General features: G+C 38.2%; 1 protein-coding gene across 5 annotated transcripts in view; it reads left to right on the top strand.

Annotated features, from left to right (window-relative positions):
* Window positions 1-22,982, top strand: part of Acaca (acetyl-CoA carboxylase alpha) — a 271,723-nt gene that overhangs the window by 120,275 nt on the left and 128,466 nt on the right. For all 5 annotated transcript variants that reach the window (XM_075991299.1, XM_075991300.1, XM_075991302.1 and 2 more), the window contains 10 exons: window positions 1,640-1,790; window positions 3,065-3,199; window positions 4,019-4,165; window positions 4,979-5,167; window positions 5,857-5,957; window positions 6,648-6,736; window positions 13,542-13,666; window positions 19,240-19,353; window positions 20,522-20,635; window positions 21,547-21,636. In XM_075991299.1, the coding sequence (XP_075847414.1) occupies window positions 1,640-1,790; window positions 3,065-3,199; window positions 4,019-4,165; window positions 4,979-5,167; window positions 5,857-5,957; window positions 6,648-6,736; window positions 13,542-13,666; window positions 19,240-19,353; window positions 20,522-20,635; window positions 21,547-21,636 (1,255 nt within the window). The remainder of the gene's footprint in view (window positions 1-1,639; window positions 1,791-3,064; window positions 3,200-4,018; window positions 4,166-4,978; window positions 5,168-5,856; window positions 5,958-6,647; window positions 6,737-13,541; window positions 13,667-19,239; window positions 19,354-20,521; window positions 20,636-21,546; window positions 21,637-22,982) is intronic.

Here is a 22,982-nt window from a genome sequence, read left to right as displayed (position 1 = left end):
TTTCCACTTACTGTTAGGATTATTCCAAGAGTACAAAAGTGTTTATAATTGTAAACATGTCTATGATTGTAAACATGTCTTAAGCTGGGTGTCATGTTCTGTGTCTGTGGTTTCAGTTACTCAGGAGGCTGAGTTCTTTCTTCCTTGAGGGAAGGAGTTTAAGGCCAGCATATGCAACTTAATGTGATCTTGTCACTTAAGGAAAGAAAACATGTTTCCCTACCCCTCCAATGCAGTAGACATAAAAAGTAATTTATCCTTGAAACAAACTATAATAATTGATAGTTTTTGTATATTGATTAGAATTTATATAATCATATAAAAATTATTCATAGGTGCATACTGTTTTTTTCCTTTAAATATACCCTATTTAAAGGAAATATTATCTATTAAATACTATTTGCACTTTTCTTTTTTTAAATATTTATTTTATGTCATTTACATGTGCCTGAGTATAAAAATTTATCATTTATCTCCAGTCCTTTGCAAGAACAGCAAGTGTTCTTATCTTCCATCCCCCACTTCCAGTCTCATAGCTCAGGTCTTGTGTACATAATGATCTTGAACTTCTTTATGATCTTCTTGCTTCTACCTCCTGCATGCTGAAGTTATCAATATACATCACCACACCTGATTTATGTGGTCCTCAGGACTGAACCCAGAGCTTCATGCATGCTAGGCAAGCACTGTACCAACTGTACTACATTCTCAGATCTCTGCATCTCTCTCTCTCTTTTTAGTAGTTTATCACACCAGCCATATTGCTGTGAGAATTAAAAGGTTTGATCTATTTGGAATGCATAAAGTATTGCTACAATATAGTTATTGTTCCATAAATATTATAGTTGAGTTTGGTATTTCATGCCTCTAACTCTAGCATTGAAGAAGCTGAAGAGGCCAGACTCGGTTACATAGTGAAGTTTTTTCGGAGAAAGAAATAGAGAGAAAGGAGAGAGGGAGAAAAATGAAGGAAGGGGTTATTAGTTATTATAGTATCATTATCTTTGTATTTTATATAAGTATTCTTTTTTTAAAGTTTATGTTGTATTCCTGTATATGAATATATCATAATTTATTTCATCTAACTCTTAACTCAAGATTGTTACTAAAATTTTAAATAAGGACCAGCAAGATAGCTAGACAGATAAAGGCACTTGCTGCCAAACTTGACACCTAAGTTTAATCCCTCACACCCACATGGCAGAAGAGAGAACCAACTCCTGCAAGTTGTCCTCTGACCTCCATAAATGCACATACCCACACATGGTACAATTGCATGTAAACTAAATAAATAGATATATAAGATACACAATATAAAAATTATAAACAAAGATAAAGTGAATACCTTGTTTGTATGTGTGCATTGTATATGTGATAACATTTTCTTTGGGTTGTTTGTTTGTTTTTTGGTTTTTCAAGACAAGGTTTCTCAGTAGCTTTGGAGCCTGTCCTGGAACTTGCTCTGTAGATCAGGCTGGCCTGATTTCACAGAGATCCACCTGTCTCTGCTTCCTGAGTGCTGGGATTAAAAGCGTGCACCACCACGTGGCTTACTTATTGTTTTTAAGACTGACATTTCTCTCATTTTGCTTTATAACCAGAGTGCTTTATTGGCTTGCCTGTTCTACTTATCTCTTAGATACCGAATCACAATTGGCAATAAAACCTGTGTGTTTGAGAAAGAAAATGACCCATCTGTAATGCGCTCACCTTCTGCTGGGAAGTTAATCCAGTATATCGTGGAAGATGGAGGCCATGTGTTTGCTGGCCAGTGCTATGCTGAGATTGAGGTCAGGGTGGGGAATAGGCTACTGGGTCATGGGAGGGAACATAGGTTGGTGATAATAAGCTAGAATTGGAACTAACAGAAAGGAAGAACATCAGTTAATTTAGTGTAGATTGTGAACCTTAAGATTTAAAAACAAAAGCTCACTATTTTCCTTTGACAGGTGAAGACACCTGAGCTTTAAAAAAATATAGTAGCAAGAGTACTAAGTGACAGTTGCTGTGCTAACTGTTGGCTACTACAGGATATGCTGGTAGAGTTGGGCACAAAGCAGATAAGTAATGAAGTATGATGAATTCTAAGAATAAGAGGGTCACCTAACCCTAACTGAGATAGGGTGTGAGGTAAGGAAAGGCATCCTAAAAGAAGAGACACTTGCTTAGTCTTCCTTTTGAAAATATAGATAGTTGGTGAAGATGGGCAGGAGACAATGCTTGACATTGAGGCACAGAAACAAGACAGTGCGTTGCAGTAGAATTTATTGAGCATAGATTAGAATTTGATGTGGAGTGACAGGTAAAAACTCCATAGAAGGAAATTGAGATCATGATGGAGCATATGACTGTCCTGAAGCCCACAGGGAATCATTGAAGGATTTTAAGTGGGAATATGGTATGATGGGATTTAGGCTCTAGAGTGAAGGTTTAGGTGGACCTTATTGGAGGTAAATGCTACAAAGGGACTACATCTCATAATAGATTTTTAAAAGTACTCCAGGGGATCTGACACTCTTACACAGACAATGTCCACACAAAATAAATAAATAAAAAGAAAAAAGTATTCTAGGCCTGAAATGAAATGACCTAGCACAGAGACACTGCAGCAAAGATGCTAGTGATAGATTTAGAAGTTGTACTTACTGGTGACTGGTGTTCAGTAAGGAGAAAGGTGTGAAAAATGCTGGCATGATGACAAGTAAATTCACAAACAGTAGCAAAATATATTTAGTTTACAAAAGTGTTGTAATCCCAGCACTTGATATGCCAGAGGGCCAGGAGTTCAAGGTCATAATCAGCTACATAGCAAACTGATTTAGTGACATAGACAGCTTTGGGTTCAGCAAACCATGAAAACAGTCAAAAATCCAAAAGCAAAACAGGAATCATTAGTGTCTGTTTTTAATCCTCAGATATGCTCTGAGAAATTTACCAGTTGCCTGCCTTAATACTTCACTGGAGATTTTGATAGATTCTCATTTTTGGAGGGTTAAACTAAGTGTATTCCAGCTTAGATGTTAAGAGGAAAACTGTCCTTTTATCTATTCTGTATTCATTACAGGTAATGAAGATGGTGATGACTTTAACAGCCGTAGAATCTGGGTGCATCCATTATGTCAAGCGATCTGGAGCAGCTCTTGACCCTGGCTGTGTGATAGCCAAAATGCAGTTGGACAACCCCAGTAAAGTCCAACAGGTAAGGAAGGCATTAGAATATCACTCCAAGAGCGAGTAACACAGGAACTTGGTGGAACTTGAATGACAACTCGTCTCCTCTCCAATCTTTTCCTCCTTTCCTTCTTCACCTCCTTCCTCCTCCCATTTTGCATGTATGTATGTCAGAGTATGTATGTGCTATTCATGTGTATGTGTGTCAGAGGAGGGCATTAGGTGACCTGCTTTATCACTCTCCACCTCATTCCCTGGAGATGGTTTTCACTGAACCTGAGCTAGGCTGGCAGCCAGCAAGCGCCAGCAGTTCTGCTTCTGTCCCCTAACAGTGCCGGTGTGGTCCAGCCCAGATTTTTTTGTATAGGTCCTAAGGATCTGAACTCAGGTTCTAATGCTTGTGCAGTGAGTGCTCTTACCCAGTCCTTTCTTTCTTTTCATCTTGAACTCCTCCTCTTCTTGCCTCTATCTCCCAAGTTTTTTTTGTTTTTTTTTTGTTTTTTGTTTTTTGTTTTTTTCGAGACAGGGTTTCTCTGTGGTTTTGGAGCCTGTCCTGGAAGTATGTGCCACCACAGTTAACTTCTTGTCATTTTTTTTTTCATAATTATTTTTTTCCTGCTGGTTTTGTCCTTAGTATTTGTGCCTGTAGTACTGTGGAACTGGAGTTTGCATTAGCCAGTATAAAGCTGAGATTATCTGTCATTTTCTCATAGTGTTTCATTCACTGACTTCACTCCAAATAGGTCTGCACCATGAAAGGATATCTCAGTTTTGATGGTGACTGAATTGTGATAGTGTTTATGTTCAGAGCAGATGGTAATGAATGATGATTTCTTATGATCCACAGGCTGAACTTCACACAGGTAGCCTGCCACAGATCCAGAGCACAGCTCTCAGAGGCGAGAAGCTCCATCGAGTGTTCCACTATGTCCTAGATAACCTAGTTAATGTGATGAGTGGATACTGCCTTCCAGATCCTTTCTTCAGCAGCAGGGTATGAGTTGCTTTCCTGGGAAGGGGTGTACAGATGTATTGATTCTCTAGAGTAACTTCACATCTCAGGAGGAACTTTTAAGATTGATTCCCCCACCTTACCTCCTTTTTGGTGCTTGGGATTGAACCCAGGGCCTTAAGCATGCTATGTAAGCACTGTACCACTGAGTTACATCTTGAGCTCATAAAGAATGTTTTTAGTGAGAAAGGTTGTTTGACGTGCTATGTTCCCACATTTTGTTGTTGGACTTGAAGCTATTTGTTTATTTATTTATTTACTTATTTACTTACTTGCTTACTTATTGGAAACGGTTTCTCTATGTAGCTCTGGCTATCCTAGAACTCAAGACTGTGGAGACCAGGCTGACCTCAAATTCAAACTCACAGAGGTCTGTCTGCCTCTGCTTCTGCCTCCCAAATGCTAGGATTAAAAGCATATAACACCATGATTGAATTGACTTGACATTTTGAGTCCTTCTTAGTTTTGTCATTTGCTTGGGATTATTTCTTTTTGAACTATAGGCTGGGGCAGTGTTTGATGTTTATGCTGCAGTTTTAAAGTAAGCACTGGGGACTGGAGAGAAGGCTCAGTGTTAACAGTACTTGTTCTTGATGAACATGTGTTCCCAGCATTTACATGGTGGTTCAGAATCGTCTGTAACTCCCAAGCACTCATGTGATGCACTTCCACGCACATAAAATAAATAAATCTAAAGTAAGCATGAACATTGAAGTAGAGTAGATTCAGTTATCTCATTATATTTTTGGAATTGTATTGACCTTGTATCCTATTTGATTATTTTTTTCTCCTCAGGTAAAAGACTGGGTAGAACGATTGATGAAGACTCTCAGAGATCCCTCCCTGCCTCTTCTAGAGTTGCAGGATATCATGACCAGTGTTTCTGGCCGTATCCCCCTCAATGTGGAGAAGTCTATTAAGAAGGAAATGGCTCAGTATGCTAGCAACATCACATCAGTTCTCTGTCAGTTTCCCAGCCAGCAGGTATTTATGGAGTAACACTGTCATTATATTCTGTTGACTGCCGCTGGAATTCATGCTCTAGGAGGCCTCTCTGTTTGGCTCCTTCCTACTGTGTGATTTTCCCACTGTAAGCATTGAATCCTTTACAAAACTGCCTCAGGATATGAGCCCAATAAGGCAACACTATATGTACACATAGAATATCTTATACTCTGTGAGGAAAAGTGAGCTTTGGCTTTGTATTCCTTATCACTTTGCTTTCGGGAAGAGTTCCTGATTAGAGTTGTTTTTGTAAGAGTGACATGAAGGATATTGGTAATCTGTTTGCCTGACCCTCTCCGACTACCTCAGCAGTCCTTATCCTTTGCTATAATGCAGGGTTATATAGGGAGTAAAGCTGGGGAAGTAAGGAGTAAGGTGTGGATTTTGACCTTAGACCAACTTTTGCCCATCACAGTTTCTAGTTAATGGAGTTCTGTGATGTAATTATTAGTGTATCTGGGAAAGGGTGGAAAGAGTTAGAAATTCTTTGTTTATTTAGCAAGCTTCTAAATTTCTAGTAACTTTCTACTGCCAACAACATGTCAAAGATAGGAGTTATCTTATTATATAACCAAGAAGATTTCTTTGGTAGTGGTGGTGATGTAGAGAATGTGCATTGGGTCCCTTTGACAGGAAGGGCTTCATTTTTCTTACTTCTTTTGCCTTAGATTGCCAACATCTTAGATAGTCATGCAGCTACACTGAACCGGAAATCTGAGCGGGAAGTCTTCTTCATGAACACCCAGAGCATTGTCCAGCTGGTGCAGAGGTAGTCACCTGGGTCTCCAGAGTCTCATGCCTTCTTTGCTTTCAATTGGGCATGTAAACATTTACTTCAAATCTAACTTTAAGAGAGAAGAAAGAACTTTATCTCTCAGAAAGTGCCTTGTGTCTTTTTGCTATCTTATCATTATGACCTAACTCATTCAGTATTTCTGCTGTTTTCATAATATTCTGTCAGTTATTATGGCCTCTAAATCCTATTGTTTTCTTTTTATTGCTGTTTTGATGAAGATCCTAATTTTTCTTTTAACGTAGACTCCAATGTGTTTATTGTTTGTATTTTATTGGTCCAGGTATTAGAACTAAAGAGCTATCCAGAGCATTTTCAACTTTAAGATACTTAAATTTTTCAAAAGTTCCTTAGCCATTTGAAGCTAGATGATGACTCAGCAGTATAAGCTATTTCCACAGTGTCATTAGATAAAGATACAAAGTCTGGGGAATGAAGAGTAGGGGTGCTTTTTAGTTTCCTTTTCTGCTTTTCCTTTATAAAAGATTTATGCACTGAAGTTACTTTTCAGCTTAGAATTTAAGTTAATATGTTTGAATTTTCAACCTGAAAATACAAGCTACAAGCCTGTCTGATATTCAGAGGGAAGGTAGTTCAGGGGAAAGTCTAGAAAGTAATTTTGCCCATTGAGCTTATTTAATTGCATTGGCCTATCCTGCTTCATAGGTACCGAAGTGGCATCCGTGGCCACATGAAGGCTGTGGTGATGGATTTGCTCCGACAGTACCTGCGTGTAGAGACACAGTTTCAGAATGGTAAGCTTTGTCCTAAGGACTCTCTAAGGAAGTCTCTAACTCTGATTACTGTGTAAGAGCTAAGCCAGTTCACCCTGACACTAACACTTTCTTCCCATTAACAAACTTTCTTTCTCACTTCCCTGAAAAACTAAAACCTCTATACCTCACCAGTATGAAAAAGAACACTAACATAACATAGCTTGGTGAAACTGGAACTCCAGTGTGCTTCTGAGGAAGGGTTGAAATGTTCTTGTAGAGATTATTATTCCCTGTTGACATCTTCTTGACCTTGTGTAGTGAGAGTTGGTTGAGCCATGATCAGCCTGAAATTGAAATTCCCTGTCTGAAGAGCTTGCCTCTCAGCAACTAATCCAAGGGTTGAACCACAGGCATATGGGAAGGGCTTAAAATCTTCACTACTTTTTAGTGTGTCATTTGGTTGGAATTTATCCCTGACTTTCTCTGAAGAGCTTCACTAAATGATGGATAGTCTTTAAGAGAGAAATAAATACCTTGGTTAAGATTTTAAAGCTACATACTGTTGTTTATGGCATCCTGCCACAAGATGGCAGTGTAACACCAAGTTCTCTCTTCCCATGCTCCGCTCACTTTTGCAGCATTTAAGAGATGTCTCTACCCTTTATGACCAGTTAAATCGCCGAAGCAGATATTAGCAAGTTAAATAACGTTGGCTTTATGCCAATTAAAACAAGGTTGATAAATTCAGGGGCAGTCAATTTATCATGTACTAATATAGTAAGAAAGAATAAACAGAGTCATTATCTCAAGATATTAGGGATAAAAATATTGGACAAAGATCAGTATGGAATGAAATGATATTTTTGCTAGTTGGCGTGTTCCCACCTCTACTCCTATGCTGGGGATAAATCAATAAGTTACATCTTTACTCCTGAAATGGAATATTTAAACTTGTTAAGATGACCCACAAACATTTCTCATGATTAAGTCATACATAATGGCAACTTGTTCAAAATTCTACTTTTAAGATGAAAGCAGTGGCCTCACTGTGTTCATTCAGCGTCATGCTGGGTGTCCTTGCTATTGCAGTAAGATAAGAAAAGGATTTAGGAAATCTTAGAGCATGAAGACTTTCCCTTCAAATCCCAGAGCTTGGGAGATGATGACAGAAGAGTATCAGAAGTTCAAGGCCACTCTTGGCTACATGAGACCTTGTCTCAAAAAGTATAAAGGTTTGAGAACTCGTGGTAATTAAGATTGGCCACCAAGAAATTCAGTGCCTACTTGGAAGGCTCAAAGAACCCCCAAGTTTATTACTAAATTATTTAAAACCAAACAGAAATTTCTAAGTATGAAAGTCAAACCTGCAAGGCTTAGTGGTGAGCACCTTTATTTGGGAGAAAGAGGCAGGATCTCAAGCAAACAAACAAATCAAACATAAAATTCAGTTGCAGCCGGGCATAGTGTCATTGGCCTTTAATCCCAGTACTCAAGAGGCAGAGGTATGGGGATCTCTGTGAGTTCGAGGCCAGCCTGGTTTACAAAGCAAGTTCCAGGACAGCTCTGTCTTGAAAAACTAAAAGAGTAAAAAAAGTTAAAAAAAAATAAAAATTCAGTTGTAGCTGGGGTGTAACTCCAGACTAGAGCACTTGGCTATCATGCATGAGGTCCTGGGTTCAGTCCTCAACACTTCGGAAAATATTTCTTTTTAACTACTTACTTTTGAGAATGAGAATTTTTCTCATTCTTTGGCTGTGGCCTGCCTCCCACTTGCTTTGTAGATCAGGCTTGCCTTGAATTCATAGAGATCCCCCCCCTGCCTCCCAAGTGCCATTTGAGATTCAGGTATGTGCCATCAGGTACAGCCTGAAAAGACCTCTTTATAGCAATTGTTTAGAAAAACAGTTTTGAAAAATATACTATTTAAAATTGCAGTTAGAACCCATAAAATATAAAGGTACAAATACAATTAAAAGCATGCACTTCTCTTCTGGTGGGAATTCTAATGAATGAACAGTAGTGTAATATCAAGAACAGACACTGTTACAAAGGTATCAGTTATTGCTAAATTCACTTTGTCAACCTGTTAGCATTCTAATAAGCACACCTCTAGGTATCTTTGTGAGACTTATCAAGCTGATTATAAGATTTACACAGAATTTTGGCAATAGACAAGATATTTCCAAAGTAGCTGTAGCTGTAATCCCGGCATTCAGAAGACAGGCAGAAGGATTGGTGTGTATTCAAGACCAGCCTGGTCTCCACAGCAAGTGCTAGGGCTACCCAGTGAGACTCTGAAACAACAAGACGAATTCTAAAGCAATAGAAAATAAAAAATACTTGTTGCATGAGATACCAAGATTTGCATATAAAGCCATCTTAATTAAACAGCTGTGACATCTAAGAAAGGACAGAGTTATAGATAAAAGAAACATAATTACCCAGAAGTAGATCCATATGCATGTGATTCATTTTTTGATAGAGCAGGCATTGTGATCAAGAGGAAAAGGAGAAACATAGTTAAACAATACCAAGATGAGGAGCGAGGCATCCACACTTCATTCCGTACACTCAGGACCAATTTCAAGTAAAGTAAAGATTTAAACATCTATCAAATAGGCTAAATTATGAAATTTTAGGATATCCTTATGACCTCAGGATAAAGAAGAGGTTATCATACTACTGACAGGAAGTGCATACTGTAATGGAAACAGCTGATTTATCTGTCTGCTCAGGAACTTCTCTTCATCCCATGTACTGTTAAGAAATCGAGAACATAGGCTACGAAGTGAAAGGAGCTATTTACAAAATTTATACCTATGATAGGATTAGTACTAGTATGTAAAATGCAATCGAACATAAAAATGGGCAAGAGAGAGAAAAAGATATTTCACAGAAGAGGAAGCACAAATAATCCATAAACTTCAAGAAAATGCTCACTCCCATTACCAATTACAGAAATAGGAACCCAAATCACAGATTTTACAATTACATTATACTGCACTTGGGAATGGCAGTGCAAATGGCATGATTGCTTCAGAAAACAGCATGTCCATATCTAGTAAGTCTTTGATAAAGTTGTTTTTATTTTTGCTCTTCAGTGTAGTAATCTTACTCTAAGATATAAGTACCATTTTTTGTGTTACTACTATTCATAATAGCAAAAAAAAATAAAGAGGAAGCCCTTTAAATATTTACAAATAGAATGACTTTTTGATTTCTAGGATATTCCTACAGTGGAATATTGTATAGCACTAAAAATAGATGAGTCCTTAGGAACACATATAAACAAGTGAATCAGTACATAGTGTGCTTCTGTTTTATCAAGGTCAAAACCAGGAAGAAAGAAGTTAGATATATTGTTGACAAATGTAAAGAAAGCAAAAAATTCAGCTCAGTAATTGTTTTGAAGAACATATAGTAGATAGGGGCCTTAAGAGGCACTAAATGTATTTTTAAATTTAGAAGCTTTGAAGGTGAGTATTTTGGTTCATTCTTCTAGCATGTGGGAATCTGAGGCAAAAAGATTGCCAAATTTAAGGCCAGCATTGTACCGTATACTGAGAACTAGGGAGGGGGTCTAGGAGATTATAACTGGAGAGATGGTTCATCAGTAAGAGGACTTACTGCACAGCTGCCAAGGCTTCCACACCTCTTCCGTCCTTGCTGAGCTCCTGTGTACATGTGGAATACACATAAAATAACATGCAGAAAACAACATGTATATACATAAAATAACAGTAATACTCTTTCTTGTTTTTTTAAGATGTGTTCATATGTATATATATGAACACACACACACACACACACACACATATATATTTATTTATTTAAAGAAAAAATTTCAGAGTCAGAAAGTGATGGATCACATTCGTTATCCCAACACTTAGGAGGCAGAGGCAGTCAGATCTCTGAGTTTGTGGCCAGCCTGGTATAGAGCAAGTTTCAAGACAGCCAGGACTACACAGAGAAGTCTGTCTTCAAAACAAAATGAAAAAAAAAAATTGAAATAGCACATAGGCATTTATTCATTTGAAATAGTACAATGTCATTGATTCATTTCAACTTTTAGTTTATATTTTATGTATTTAAGGGTTTTGTTTTGTTTTGTAAGTGTTTTAAAAGAAGAATTCAATGTAGACAGTCTGCTCAGCAGCTGTATGGCCGCCCTCCTCTGGCCTCTAATGACACATCGCATGCATATAGTATACAAGCACTTACAGTCAGAACACCCATACACATAAAATAATTTTTAAAAGAGCTTTATTTTTATTTTGTGTGTTTTGGTATTTTGGTTCAATGTATGTCTGTGCATCATATCCTGTTCCCCCTGGAACTGGAGCTACACATGGTTGCAACCTGCTGTGTTGGTGCTGGAACTCAAATCCAAGCCTTCTGGAAGAGCAGCCAGTGTGCTCCTGTATTCTTTTTTTTTTTTTTTTTGGATTAAATTTTATTGATTCTTTGGGGATTTGTGGATTTCATATCATGTATCTCAATCCCATTCATCTTCCTGTCCCCCCTTTGTATCCACCCTTCTTCCCCTGCAACTTCTCTCCCAAAATAAAATTTAAAAGAGCAAGAGAAAAAAAATCTCATCGTGGAGGCCGTAGTGTGACACAGTGAGTTACACATTATGCTCTTTAGTCTGTACAACTTTACTTGCAGGTGTTCATTGAAGTGAGTCCTTGGTCTGTGTCCAGACCTCTGGCTTCTGCACTCACTGGGACTCGTCTTCCTCCTCCTCCTCCTCCTCCTCCTCCTCCTCCTCCTCCTCCTCCTCCTCCTCCTCCTCCTCCTCCTCCTCTTCCTCCTTCCTCCTCCTCCTCCTCCTCCTTCCTCCTCCTCCTCCCTCCTCCACCTCCTCCTCTTCTTCTCCTTTTTTTTTTGCACTCATTTTTAATTATATGTATATGTGTGAGGGGAGGTTGTACACATAAGTAGTGCCCTGTGGGAGCCACAAGAGGGTATTAGATTACCTGGAGTTGGAATTATGGATCATTGTTAGCCATCAGATGTGAGTCCTGGGAACTGAACCGGGGTCTTCTGCAAGAGCATTAAGTGCTTTTAACCACTGAACCATCTTCCCACATCCTCTTTTGTCCATCACAACAGAAGTTTTGTTTTTTTTTAAGAGTGACTACTTGTTATTATTTGCTCCTGTGTCTCCTCACCTCAGTTGAATATGTTCTTTTTATTTCCCTTGCTCCTAATAATGACTGTTGCCCAGAGTATTTCTTCTGTCACTACAAAGCTGTGTTTCAGTAGAGGGAGTACAGGACAACCACTTTATTTAAGACCATGCTGGAGATCGGACATGGTAGACAAGTGCTCTACCATTCAGCTACATCTTTAATTTAAGGGCAACTAATTTTTAAACATTCCCCATTTTATCAAAATTGGATCTTTTATTTGATTAGCTGCTTTCTAGCTAGTATAGTCTAGTGTTTTTCAAATATAGTTTCATTTTGAAATATACTATTTTTGTTAATTTCTGATATTTAAAACATAAGTTAGGAAATGTTATTCTAGGAAAACACAGTGACACATTTTAAACATCACTGCTTTCATTTGTAGTTAAACACGGAATCTGAATGGTGTGATAATCCTTTCATATTGTGATTTCATAAAATTCTTGCCCATAAATATATAAACCCTAATTTTCCTTTCTTGGAAATTTAATTTAGAGCCATGTATCACTTATGCTCCTTCATAGATACATACGTAAATATGTCAGAGATTTGTTTATGTAGCAGAACTCAGCTTTCCTGCCCAGCATTACCCTGCCTCTGGTGTCTTACAGAAGGCCGGCAAAGCATGCAGAACTATATTCCCTATAGCCTTTGGTACATGTGAGGCTCCACATCATGTACACTGTGGTTTGGATGTAGAAATTTAGAAATCTGGACATTGCTTTTCCTTGTCTTATAATGGAAATATTGATCCCCAATATATTGCAGTTTTATTTTTTGAGCTAAAACAGTTCTTAGTAGTTAGGGTGAAACATTCTCAATGAGTTAGATGTGTCAAGCTGGAGTAGACCGGAAAGATGACAGGATTAATGATTTCAATGTTTATTTTGTTAATATATACTTATGTTTGCCTACATGTATTCATGTTCCTATGTGTGAGTGTATGTACCTGTATAGGTGTGAAAGACAACTGTTGGTCAGAAATGCCATTCTTTCTTTTGATACAAGGTTTCTGTTTGGCCTAAGGTTCACTAATTAGATTAAATTGGTTGTTCAACAAGTCCCAGAGATTTTTCTGTTGTCTGCCTCTAACTCTAGGGTTATAAACATGTGACACAATGTTGGACATTTTTATATGGGTCTTAGGATCATACTCAGGAGCTGGTGCTTGTGAGGCAAGCACTGTACCTGCTGAGCATCTTCCCAGCCCTTGACATTTATTTTTAAGCATGAAACTTTCTCTTTTAAGGAAATTATTCCAAGAGAACAAATAAGATCATGAAGAGAAAAAAGTAGAATTGGAGTCATACTCTTCCCACCTTTATTTTAGAGGCATATCCCTAAAAGGCATATCCCTTTTCTAAGTAAAATCAAGACTCAAAGAGGTCAAGTAATTGATATAGTGAATTGATAATAGAGCCAGACCTTGGTTCCAGGTTTTGGGATCCCATGGAGTCTCATGACTCCTGGTCTAGTGTTTCTTTTATGGCCCACATGCTGGTTCTGTCTAAATCCATGAAAAAAAAAATCCTTAAGGTGTTTCTTCTCACTGCTTATCAAGTATGTTACAGGCATTAAGAAACAGCCAATAGCATGTAAGGCTGAGGCTTCATGGTTACATGGTGAGGACCAATTTTCTTTACTACTTGCAGGCCACTACGACAAATGTGTGTTTGCCCTTCGAGAAGAGAACAAAAGTGACATGAACACTGTACTGAACTACATCTTCTCCCATGCTCAGGTCACCAAAAAGAATCTTCTGGTCACAATGCTTATTGTGAGTATCAGGTTTGTTGTTTTTGCTGTTTCCAGAACTTGTAAGGTTGGTTGATCTTATGCAAAATGGTGTGTCTGTCTGTCTGTCTGTCTGTTTCTGTCTGTCTCAGAACAAAAGCTGCTGTCTTATAATTATGGTAAGTGGAGCCTGGGCTGCGGATAAGTAGTTGCTGTATCTAAAGCAGTGCCCGACAGTTAGGAAGGCTGTGTACAGAAACTTAGCTGTCTTTGCCCCACTTGTAAATGCCTGGCCATTTCTGTTAGCTTGACGACAGCTTTCTTATGCAGTTTCCTCTAAGCAGTGTGCTGCTGCACATTAACTCTTGTGTACATCCAGCAGTGCAAGCACTGGTTCTCGTGTCAGAAAAGTAATAAAATATGAGAAATTTAGTACTTACCCTCCCCCTCCAAGAAAGCAATTAAATGTATACAGCATCTTCTTTGGCCTTTTCTTCTTTGATTTACATGAAAATCTATGCTCAGGGTATTATATTTCAGTGCATCAGTTCTTTTGTCCCTGTTTCTAACTAATACAAAAATTAGTAGAAAATGGGAGGGGGAATAAAACTGACAACTGAGTTGAAATCAGATACATTTGCCTCTGCTAGAAGTTTGCAGAGCTGAGGGTTTTCATGTTGATTTCAAGTTCTCCACTCCCAGTTCTTCCTGGCTGAGCTAGCATGCAGTGTTTGAGAACAATGGGGCTGCTTTTAGAGGACAGGACCTGCTGCTGCACTTTTGCCTTGCCAGAGACTGAAGTGCAGTTCACTCCCTGAACTCCCTTTACCAGTGTTTTGTGGAATGAACATTCCTTATACTTTTAATTCCATCATTTCTTCATGGAAGGGAAAACCCCTTATAAATCTTCATTGCCGTTTTTTATGTAATCCCTCAGAATGAAAGGAAACAGTTTTCCTTGTGTCTCTCATTGACAGCATTGCCACTCACTCAGCCATCTGCCACGCTGGTTGGCTGTATCAGATGTAGCATTTTTTAGGTAGCCGCTTTAAAAAACATGTCATAGGGAGAGTTCATTACCTTTTGCTACCCTAGAATGGCTTTTTGAAGAAACCAGGCCTTTGAGATGGGCGGAAATGTTGGCACAAAGAACTGTTTTAACTTTCCCATGAGATAGTTTTCTGCAAAGAATTTATAATTTATAGCAACTTACTGTTTATTTTCCCTTAGAAATACTACTTTCTTTTTCAAATTTTAATGCAAGGATTACACTTGGAGAAAGTCAAGACTTTCTGACAGAAAATGGTAATGATTAGAAAGTCGAAGGATCCGTCAGTGTGGACCAAAATGGGGCCGAAATTTGCCTTTAGAGGAAGCTAATTATGGCAAATTTTTCATCTTATTATGATTACCTTTTTAAGAACTTAACAGTTTTCTGCACTAAAAATAGACCAAAGCCCAGAATCCTTGGAGCAGCAGAAGAGTAATGATCGTCCAGGACTGTCGCTGGGTTTCTTAAATTCTAATTTGTAAGATATAGGGGCTCGGCTCGCTCCTTTTGCGGAGTGATTGTAAGTAACGCTTGCCTTAAGAATCTCATTATTGGAACACGGAGCCATATTTCCTCTGAGAATTCTGGAGTAGCTTTGAGCCGGGGCTGTTCATTTCTCAAGTAATCACGCTGGTGTGATGGAGAGAGAAAATGGCAGCTGTTCGGAGCTCAGGCCTTCAATTTTCTTCAGAGTCCAGTCACTCAAGTGTGTAATTACACGGGGGTGCTGCAGAGGCGTTGGGCTCTGTCAGAGAACCAGTTTGAGGCTTTGCTTGCTGCCTTTGCCAGTCAGGACAGCCAGAAGCCAATGGGACCCTGACTTGCTGCTGTTTTTCCCCCACCTTGTCATCCTGATTATTTCTTACCTGCATGGATAGTGCCCAACTTTCTTCATAGCAGGCTGAGCTCTGGCAGCTGGATTTACCCGTTTCTCTATTTTAACATCTTTACTTCTTTTTTTCTTCTAAAAGCAAGACTTAGTAAGCATAATAGTATCTATAGTCTTGCATATCACTAACTTCTTTTCAAATATTATTTTCACCTTATTGCAAAAATTTTGATATCAAGTTAATTGTTATGATTGAGCACAGAGCCAGCTATCAGTGACTTATAGATAAGGGAAAGTCTCAGATGGTGCCCCTTTCCAACCTATTTTTGTATTTCTGAATGTCAGGCATATTTTCCTTTTTGACAGTGTCCTCCCCTACATTTGCAGTAATGGTAGTAGCTTATAAGAGGCATTTAGTTGTTTGGATTCCTTTTTGTCTAGATCTTACTGTCTTTTACAGATGTCACTGGGACATGGTAGCATTTCAATTCCCCCAGCTTGTGTTCTCTTCTGGTCACCTTTCTTTGCTTACTTTGGTCTCCTGATTGATGTTTATGTGCCCGGCATTCCAATCTCTGCTTTCTAGAAGTAAGAATGTTGATGTGTACTTTGCTGAGCCAGATGATGACTTCTGGGCCTTTGAACCTAAAGGAGGGAATCAAGAAAATCAAATTGCACCAATGGAGAGGTGCTGTGTTCCTTTGCAGTTGTTAACATATGTTGCATAGTGTAACTTGCCCCAAGGACTGCTAAGCAAATTTCTATTGAGTAGACTTCTCCAGTGCTTTTGTTCACAAGAACTTGCTTTCATGAAACATGCTGTGTGTTGAAGCCTCTGATTTGATTCACACAGAGCATGTAAAATGCAGACCAGTTTCTTTCCTTCTTTCTTTTATCATAACTACATGTAATTTATCTAGTGTATAGGTAAAAAGCAAAATTTTTCTCAGAAATCTCATATTTAATTAATGTTCAGTTTTATTTCTGTTTCCCCATAAAATACCTGCATAAAAAGCAATTTAGGGTAAAAGAAGTTTATTTTAGCTTTCAAGGCCAGGTTAAATTTTATTATTGTGGAGAGAAGTCAAGGCAGGAACTTAAATAGGTAGCCACATCACATCTACAGTCAAGAGCAGAGAGAAAGAAATACATGCATGCTCACTTGCTTGCCTGTGCTCAGCTTGATTTCTCCACTTTTGCACAGTTCAGAGTACCCTGTCTAGGGAATTGTGCTACCCATCATGGGTTTGGTCTTACCACATTAATTAAGACAACTCCCCACAGATATGCCCATAGGCAAACCCACATTGAGAAACTCTTCCCAGGTGCTTCTAGATTTTGTCAAGTTGACACTTAAAGCTAACAAGTCACACTGAATAAAAGCAACTGATTGATAAATTTATAACATCTTTCTCAGGAGGAAACCTTACTCAGCTAAATGGTAAGTAGTTAAGGTTTTGAGGGTATTATATCTAAGGCCTTATTCCTTCTGTTTTGAATTGCCTCTTTTGGGGCACCTAATATGTACGATGTTAAAATTATATTTAGTTCTGTTGGGCTTTTCTATTTACTAGTTGTGTAAATTTGGCCACGGATTGCTACTTTAAGCATATGACTTTATTTCTGAAAATCTAAAATATTTCTTAGCAAACATCTAGGAGGAGAATAAAAGCTAGAAATAACTGTGTTGTAATGTCCTGACCAGAGGTGGTCAATAGTTTCAGCAAATGACTTAAAGTTAGCCGATAGATTATTTAAATGAACATTTTTGTTGTTGGTTTTAGGGAATTTTTGGTGTGCTGTTTTGTTTTGGAAACACATCTGTCAACATGGTTGCCCTCTGATGGCATTGTTAATGAAATTTAACAGAATGGATTGGCAATCTTGGTCTGTCCGGTTGTCCAAAGGAAGCTTAGACAGAGTGCGTCTGGGGCTGTTAGTACCCTGCTGAATGTTGGCACTTAGCATGAGTGATTCTGAAGAACACTGATTGTTCCTTCAGGCTCTTAACACTGTGTCTGGATCAAGGCCAAAAGAATGTTGAAGAGTTACTCCACACATTATTTATTATTGCTAATCTTTTTCGATTTTCAACGACAGTGGAGAAAATAATACTTGAGGATTGAAGAGGCTCAGTTGTTAAGAGCAATTGCTTACTCTTGTACAGGACCAAGTTCAGTTCCCAGTACTCACTTGTCAACTCACAACCGTCTATAATTACAAATATATGAATGGAAAACTTCTAAGTTAAGAAAAACTAATACAAATGGAGTTCCCTCCAAACTATATTTGATTTTGGCCTCTGAAAAGCTCTGGTTTTTATGCTGTGTCATGGGGAGCCCAGGAAGATTGTCACCCTGTACTTGGGAATAAATAATTACTTCATGTTTTGTTTTTTCACTGAATTTTCATATTTTCTCCCACCTCCATCCCACCCCCCCTTTTTAAAACAGATGCTGTTTTCCCCTACCTTCTTTCTCATTTCCTCTCTCTCATGAAAAGAAACATGACTTTATATATTTCATTTGGTTTTGTTTTTCAAGTTAGAATAGGATCTGTAGTTAAACAAGAGGATAACTTAATTTTTCCTCAACCTAAGTTGCTTTCAAAGGGCTTGTTCCCTATCCAAAAAATGCTGGAGGTTGGAGAAGTGAATGGCTTTATTTCATTGATTTTTGCAGCTGTTGGCCCTTAGCCTGGTTATTTGCAATGTTTGCAAATTATTTGACCTAGAATGCTGGCATGTTTTAAGAAGTTTTAGGGGACTGTTCTCATGATTGAAGTAAATAACTCAGACAGCAATGTGTTTATACATTATAGGGGTGCTAGGAAAGGAAGGGTTAGGATAGAGGAACTTATCTTGGTCTCTCTACCTGCTCTTACTATGTTTTTGCTTTTTATCTTCTTATGGTCTTGTCTTGCTGATGTACATATCTGCTAAGGTTCTGTTTTGCTTATTGTTTATCCGCAAAAGATGAAATTGAGTTTTAGTTTCCCTTTTTTGTTTATGCCTAGGATGGGTGGGAAATAAACCACTGGGTATTGATTGTATAGTGAAAATCTAGGGTTAGACATAATTTTCTCACATAATTTGAGCCAGAAGGTCTGTTGGGGAGAAGGTTTGAGATGCCTTCTTCCTAGCATAATGGTATTGAATATTCCAAAAAGTATTTTTGCCTTGTGACCTGGAAAGTATTGCTGGTTTTGGTAAATGTGTTTTTGGAAATGCATGTCTCTCTCAGAGGCCAAATGTCCCATGCCTTTTTTTTAAAAAACGATATTTTTAGATTTATTTTTATTGGCTATGACTATTTTTGTCAACATGCATGCCTGGTATTCTCTTAGTCCAGAAGAGGGTGTCGATCCCTAGGAATTACTTGGAGTTAAAAATGGTTTAGAGCCACTATGTGGGTCCTAGAAATCAAACCTGGTCCTTGTGCACTTGCAAGAGCAGCAAGTGCTCTTAGGTGTGGAGCCATGTTCCAGTCCCATGCTCTCACTTGTACTTCTGTGATAAAGGTCTATACAGGGATAAAGAATATCCCTATATGAGGGAAGGTAAGTATGGTAGAGAAATTCCTCCAGCAATGGCTGATGATCAAGAGGAGAAGGAAGGAGAACAGTGCTTAAGATGCAGCTCAGCAGTAGAGGTGTTTCCTTTCCCTGTTTTAGGTTCTGTCCACCAGAGTTGTTTTATAATATAAGTTTATGTGTTCCTTTCCACATAAACACTTAGGATCAGTTGTGTGGACGGGACCCTACACTTACAGATGAGCTGCTAAATATCCTCACAGACCTAACTCAACTCAGCAAGACCACCAATGCTAAAGTGGCGCTGCGGGCTCGTCAGGTAAGAACATTTGCTAGTTATCTTGAAAGAGTGATATTTCTCATTTCTCATCATTTGTACAGTTTTGGGCACAATGCACTTTCACAACGATAATGCAATGTTTTCATCTGATAAAGTATTTTTTAAAGACAAAATACATGGTTATTGTTGGGTTTCTCACTTTATAAAATACTGGTATTGTTCTCTATCTTCTCTGCCAGCCCTCACTGTAGTAACAAACCAGGGTCAGGTGTAGGAAAGGAAACTGAGGGAAGGAAATGAACTCAGTATTTTTTACTTCCCAAAGGGAGCTTAGAGACAGATGAAAAGTTGTAAGTATATAGAAAATAATCAAGTGTGGAAAGCAGAAAGATAATGTCATGAATCTTCAGCACTAGCAATCAGAACAACCCCAGAGAAGTCCAGTTAGCTTCACCCTGTAGTCCTCATTTCCATTCCAAAAGGTTTCTGCGGGAAAGCTGAGAGTTCGCACTCCCTTTGTGTTTTCATTGCATGGGCATTGACAAGGACACAGCATTTGAAGCTGCTCAGTGACCTTCTGCTTTTTCTACAATTGTATCCATGTCACTGAACTCCTCAAAGTTATTGAACCTCTCAGTGACCTGCTGAGGATATTCAGGTCCTACTGACTCCCTGTTTGTTTGTGACACTGCTTTTACGTTCTGCCCCTCACATGTGTCAGTGTTAGCTCCTGATGCCTTTTTTTTGGCGCTGAGTACCTGGGGCTGTCAAAGCAGCTTTTCTTCTCTTTCTACTACAAAGTTGCAAAAGGCTAGCTATACTGCATCCACCTTCCCCACAGTTGCTCCTTGCCAGACCTGATTCCCAATTAACAGCTAGTCATGCAGTCCCCAAGACTAGCAGCTTTGCAAAGGTAAATCACATGCACTAATGGAACTTGATTGAAGTTGTTTGCTCTCCCTCCCACTTACCTCTATGGGATATTGTCCACAGCACAAATCATGGTGAGAAGCAACTGAGATTCAGTATTTGGTAGCATTGACATTATACTACAGGACCTAGACGTTGTTTTATTTGTTCTCTGTTTTATCTTGGATGTCTGCATTTATAGATTTATATTTATTGCTTTTGTATCAGGCGACCTAATATGAGCCTAGAATAATCACTCCCTCAGGAGCTTATACCTCTTGTGTTGCCTTCACTCTAGGTTCTTATTGCTTCCCATTTGCCATCATATGAGCTCCGCCATAACCAAGTAGAGTCTATCTTCTTATCAGCCATTGACATGTATGGACACCAGTTTTGCATTGAGAATCTGCAGGTATTTATAATAGCCCCACCTACCACTTCACACTCCTGTTCCTTTTATTCCATAAGCATATTTCAGTTAAAGATTTAATAAATTAATTTGACTTCTGTGTAATGAAATTTTATTCCTTGAATTTTAAAAATGATATGTTTGTTTTTTATAAAAATATTGCATGATTATAGCTCAGCTTTAAAAATCGAATGGGCCTTTTTTGATAGAAGTATCCTATTGAAGTTTCTATCTTTTGAAAGCATTCTACACCAGAATTAATTGGCAACGGTATTTGATTTCTGATGCTTGAATTAGATGCATACATAGATGACTGTTCCTCTTCTGGAGACAAAACTTTTTAAATATCATCTAATTTTAATTTTATTTTAATGCTTACATTACATTTTATAAAGAGCCGATTTTATAAAATTATTGGATAATTTTGCTACAAATGAAGGACTTCAACTAGTTTTTAAATAACATCATTTTCTCAGGGGTGCCTTTGTGTTCTCCTCCTTGGAAACCAGGGTACCATTGTTAATTGGCCAAAGGAATCTCCATAGTTCCTGTAGGCTTTCCTCCTAGGGAATCTAGAAGCGGAAAGAGGTAGATTTTTATTGTGTGGTTCATAGTGTAAATCTAGGGTTTCTATTAGCTTTCAAACCCGGAATTTCTGATAGTGGAGTATTTGAGAAAGTACAAATAGAGGTCTGAAATGATAATGTTCATAAGCACTTATATTGGCATATTATTGATACATTTTGATAAACATTCTAAGAATTTTGTATGTCTTAACCCATCTAATCCTTAAGGCAAACCTGTGGGACAAGGTATTATTATGTTCTCCAAAACCATTATGTTCATATATAGCATATATGAACCAGTAGAATTTTTAGGTCGCACTGAGTATTTCAATATCCTTTGCCTTTCAGAAACTCATCCTTTCGGAAACATCTATTTTCGATGTCCTACCAAACTTTTTTTATCACAGCAACCAGGTGGTGAGGATGGCAGCTCTGGAGGTGAGTATTCTGGTTTGTGGTATAATCCTCTCCATGGGTTTGCTGGAGTTTTCTGTCTGATCGATGTCATGCCCCTTCTTTTCTCTTGTTCTTTTCTTCTGGAACACTAAATGCTTACTTGGCTACTTTACCTGCTGTTTTATCTGCATTAATCACCAGCTCCTAGGTCTAATAACAGGGAAATAACTGCCAAATTTTTAAATAGTCTGTTTTCCAGATATTTGAATTTTCCTATTTCATAATAAATAAGACTCAAGCATAAATCCACCTATTATATCTTACCATTTTGTGATTTGAGCAAATGTTAGTTCTATAGTGTCTAATGAACTGTGGTTTAGGTGCATTACTTTTCCATCTAATCCTGTAGTTCTATAACATTAAAAAAAAGCGAGACTTTGAGGTGAGGTGACTTGCCCAGAAAATACAGATTTATTTGAACTTGGGACAGTCTGACTCCAAAGACTGTTCTGTTGCACCACAGCATACCACCTCATTAAACACAAAAATTGCAAACCCTGAATGCTTCCTTAACATAGCCAAGTAGATATATTTTGAAAATCAGAGGGAGAAGTTTTTTCAGTGATTTCATGTAATAGAACATCACATAGTCTGTTGTTAGCTTTCTTGAGTTATTTTTTATTTGTACTCTGTGGGTAAAGTGTAAAGTATCCTACTCAGTAAATATCAAATATTTGAAATATCTTGGTGTTTTTCCAGGCTTTCATGTCATTTAATGAAATGCCTCCTCATATGCCTCACCTGCTGATAGAACCTCACGTAGCATGTTATGTGCATGGCAAATTGAATATGAAGTCTGGGAGTGTGAACTGCTGGTCTTTGCTGAGATATACTCTGTTGCTGTTTCTTTAACTATTGGATAGAGTTAGTGGGTTTGAGATATTACATGTCACATCATTCCTCACTGCTTTTTCATGTAGCTGAGGATGGAAATCCTTCAGAACTGATTTGGGGCAGTAAGATTGGAGGTGGTGGTGGTGGTGTACAAGATAGATAAAAAAAAAAAAAAGTAGCCTGGAATAAGCACCTCTTGCTTTTCTAACTGCTTGATTTCTCTTCTGTTACGCTAATGAATTAGTAGTCATGATTTTGTATGTTCTCTTGCTAAAGGGGAAACCTCTACCGTGTAGGTTAGTGTGAAAGGTTTATCATATACCTAGCAGCCTCATTTTATTTCATTGTATTACAGTCATGGGTGAAGCACTGAAACTCCAGCTTTAACAATTAAAACAAGGTGTTATGTTCAGGGCCTTGGGCCTCTCAGGGCAAACTGCCATCTCTTTTCAAGACATTTCCTTGTTCCAGCCATCCTCTTCATTTCTGTTTCT

This window comes from Microtus pennsylvanicus, chromosome 11 (assembly GCF_037038515.1).
Source record: "Microtus pennsylvanicus isolate mMicPen1 chromosome 11, mMicPen1.hap1, whole genome shotgun sequence".
Classification (NCBI taxonomy): Eukaryota; Metazoa; Chordata; class Mammalia; order Rodentia; family Cricetidae; genus Microtus; species Microtus pennsylvanicus.
Note: the sequence above shows the minus strand (reverse complement) of the source record. Positions and strands in the feature narration are given on the sequence as shown.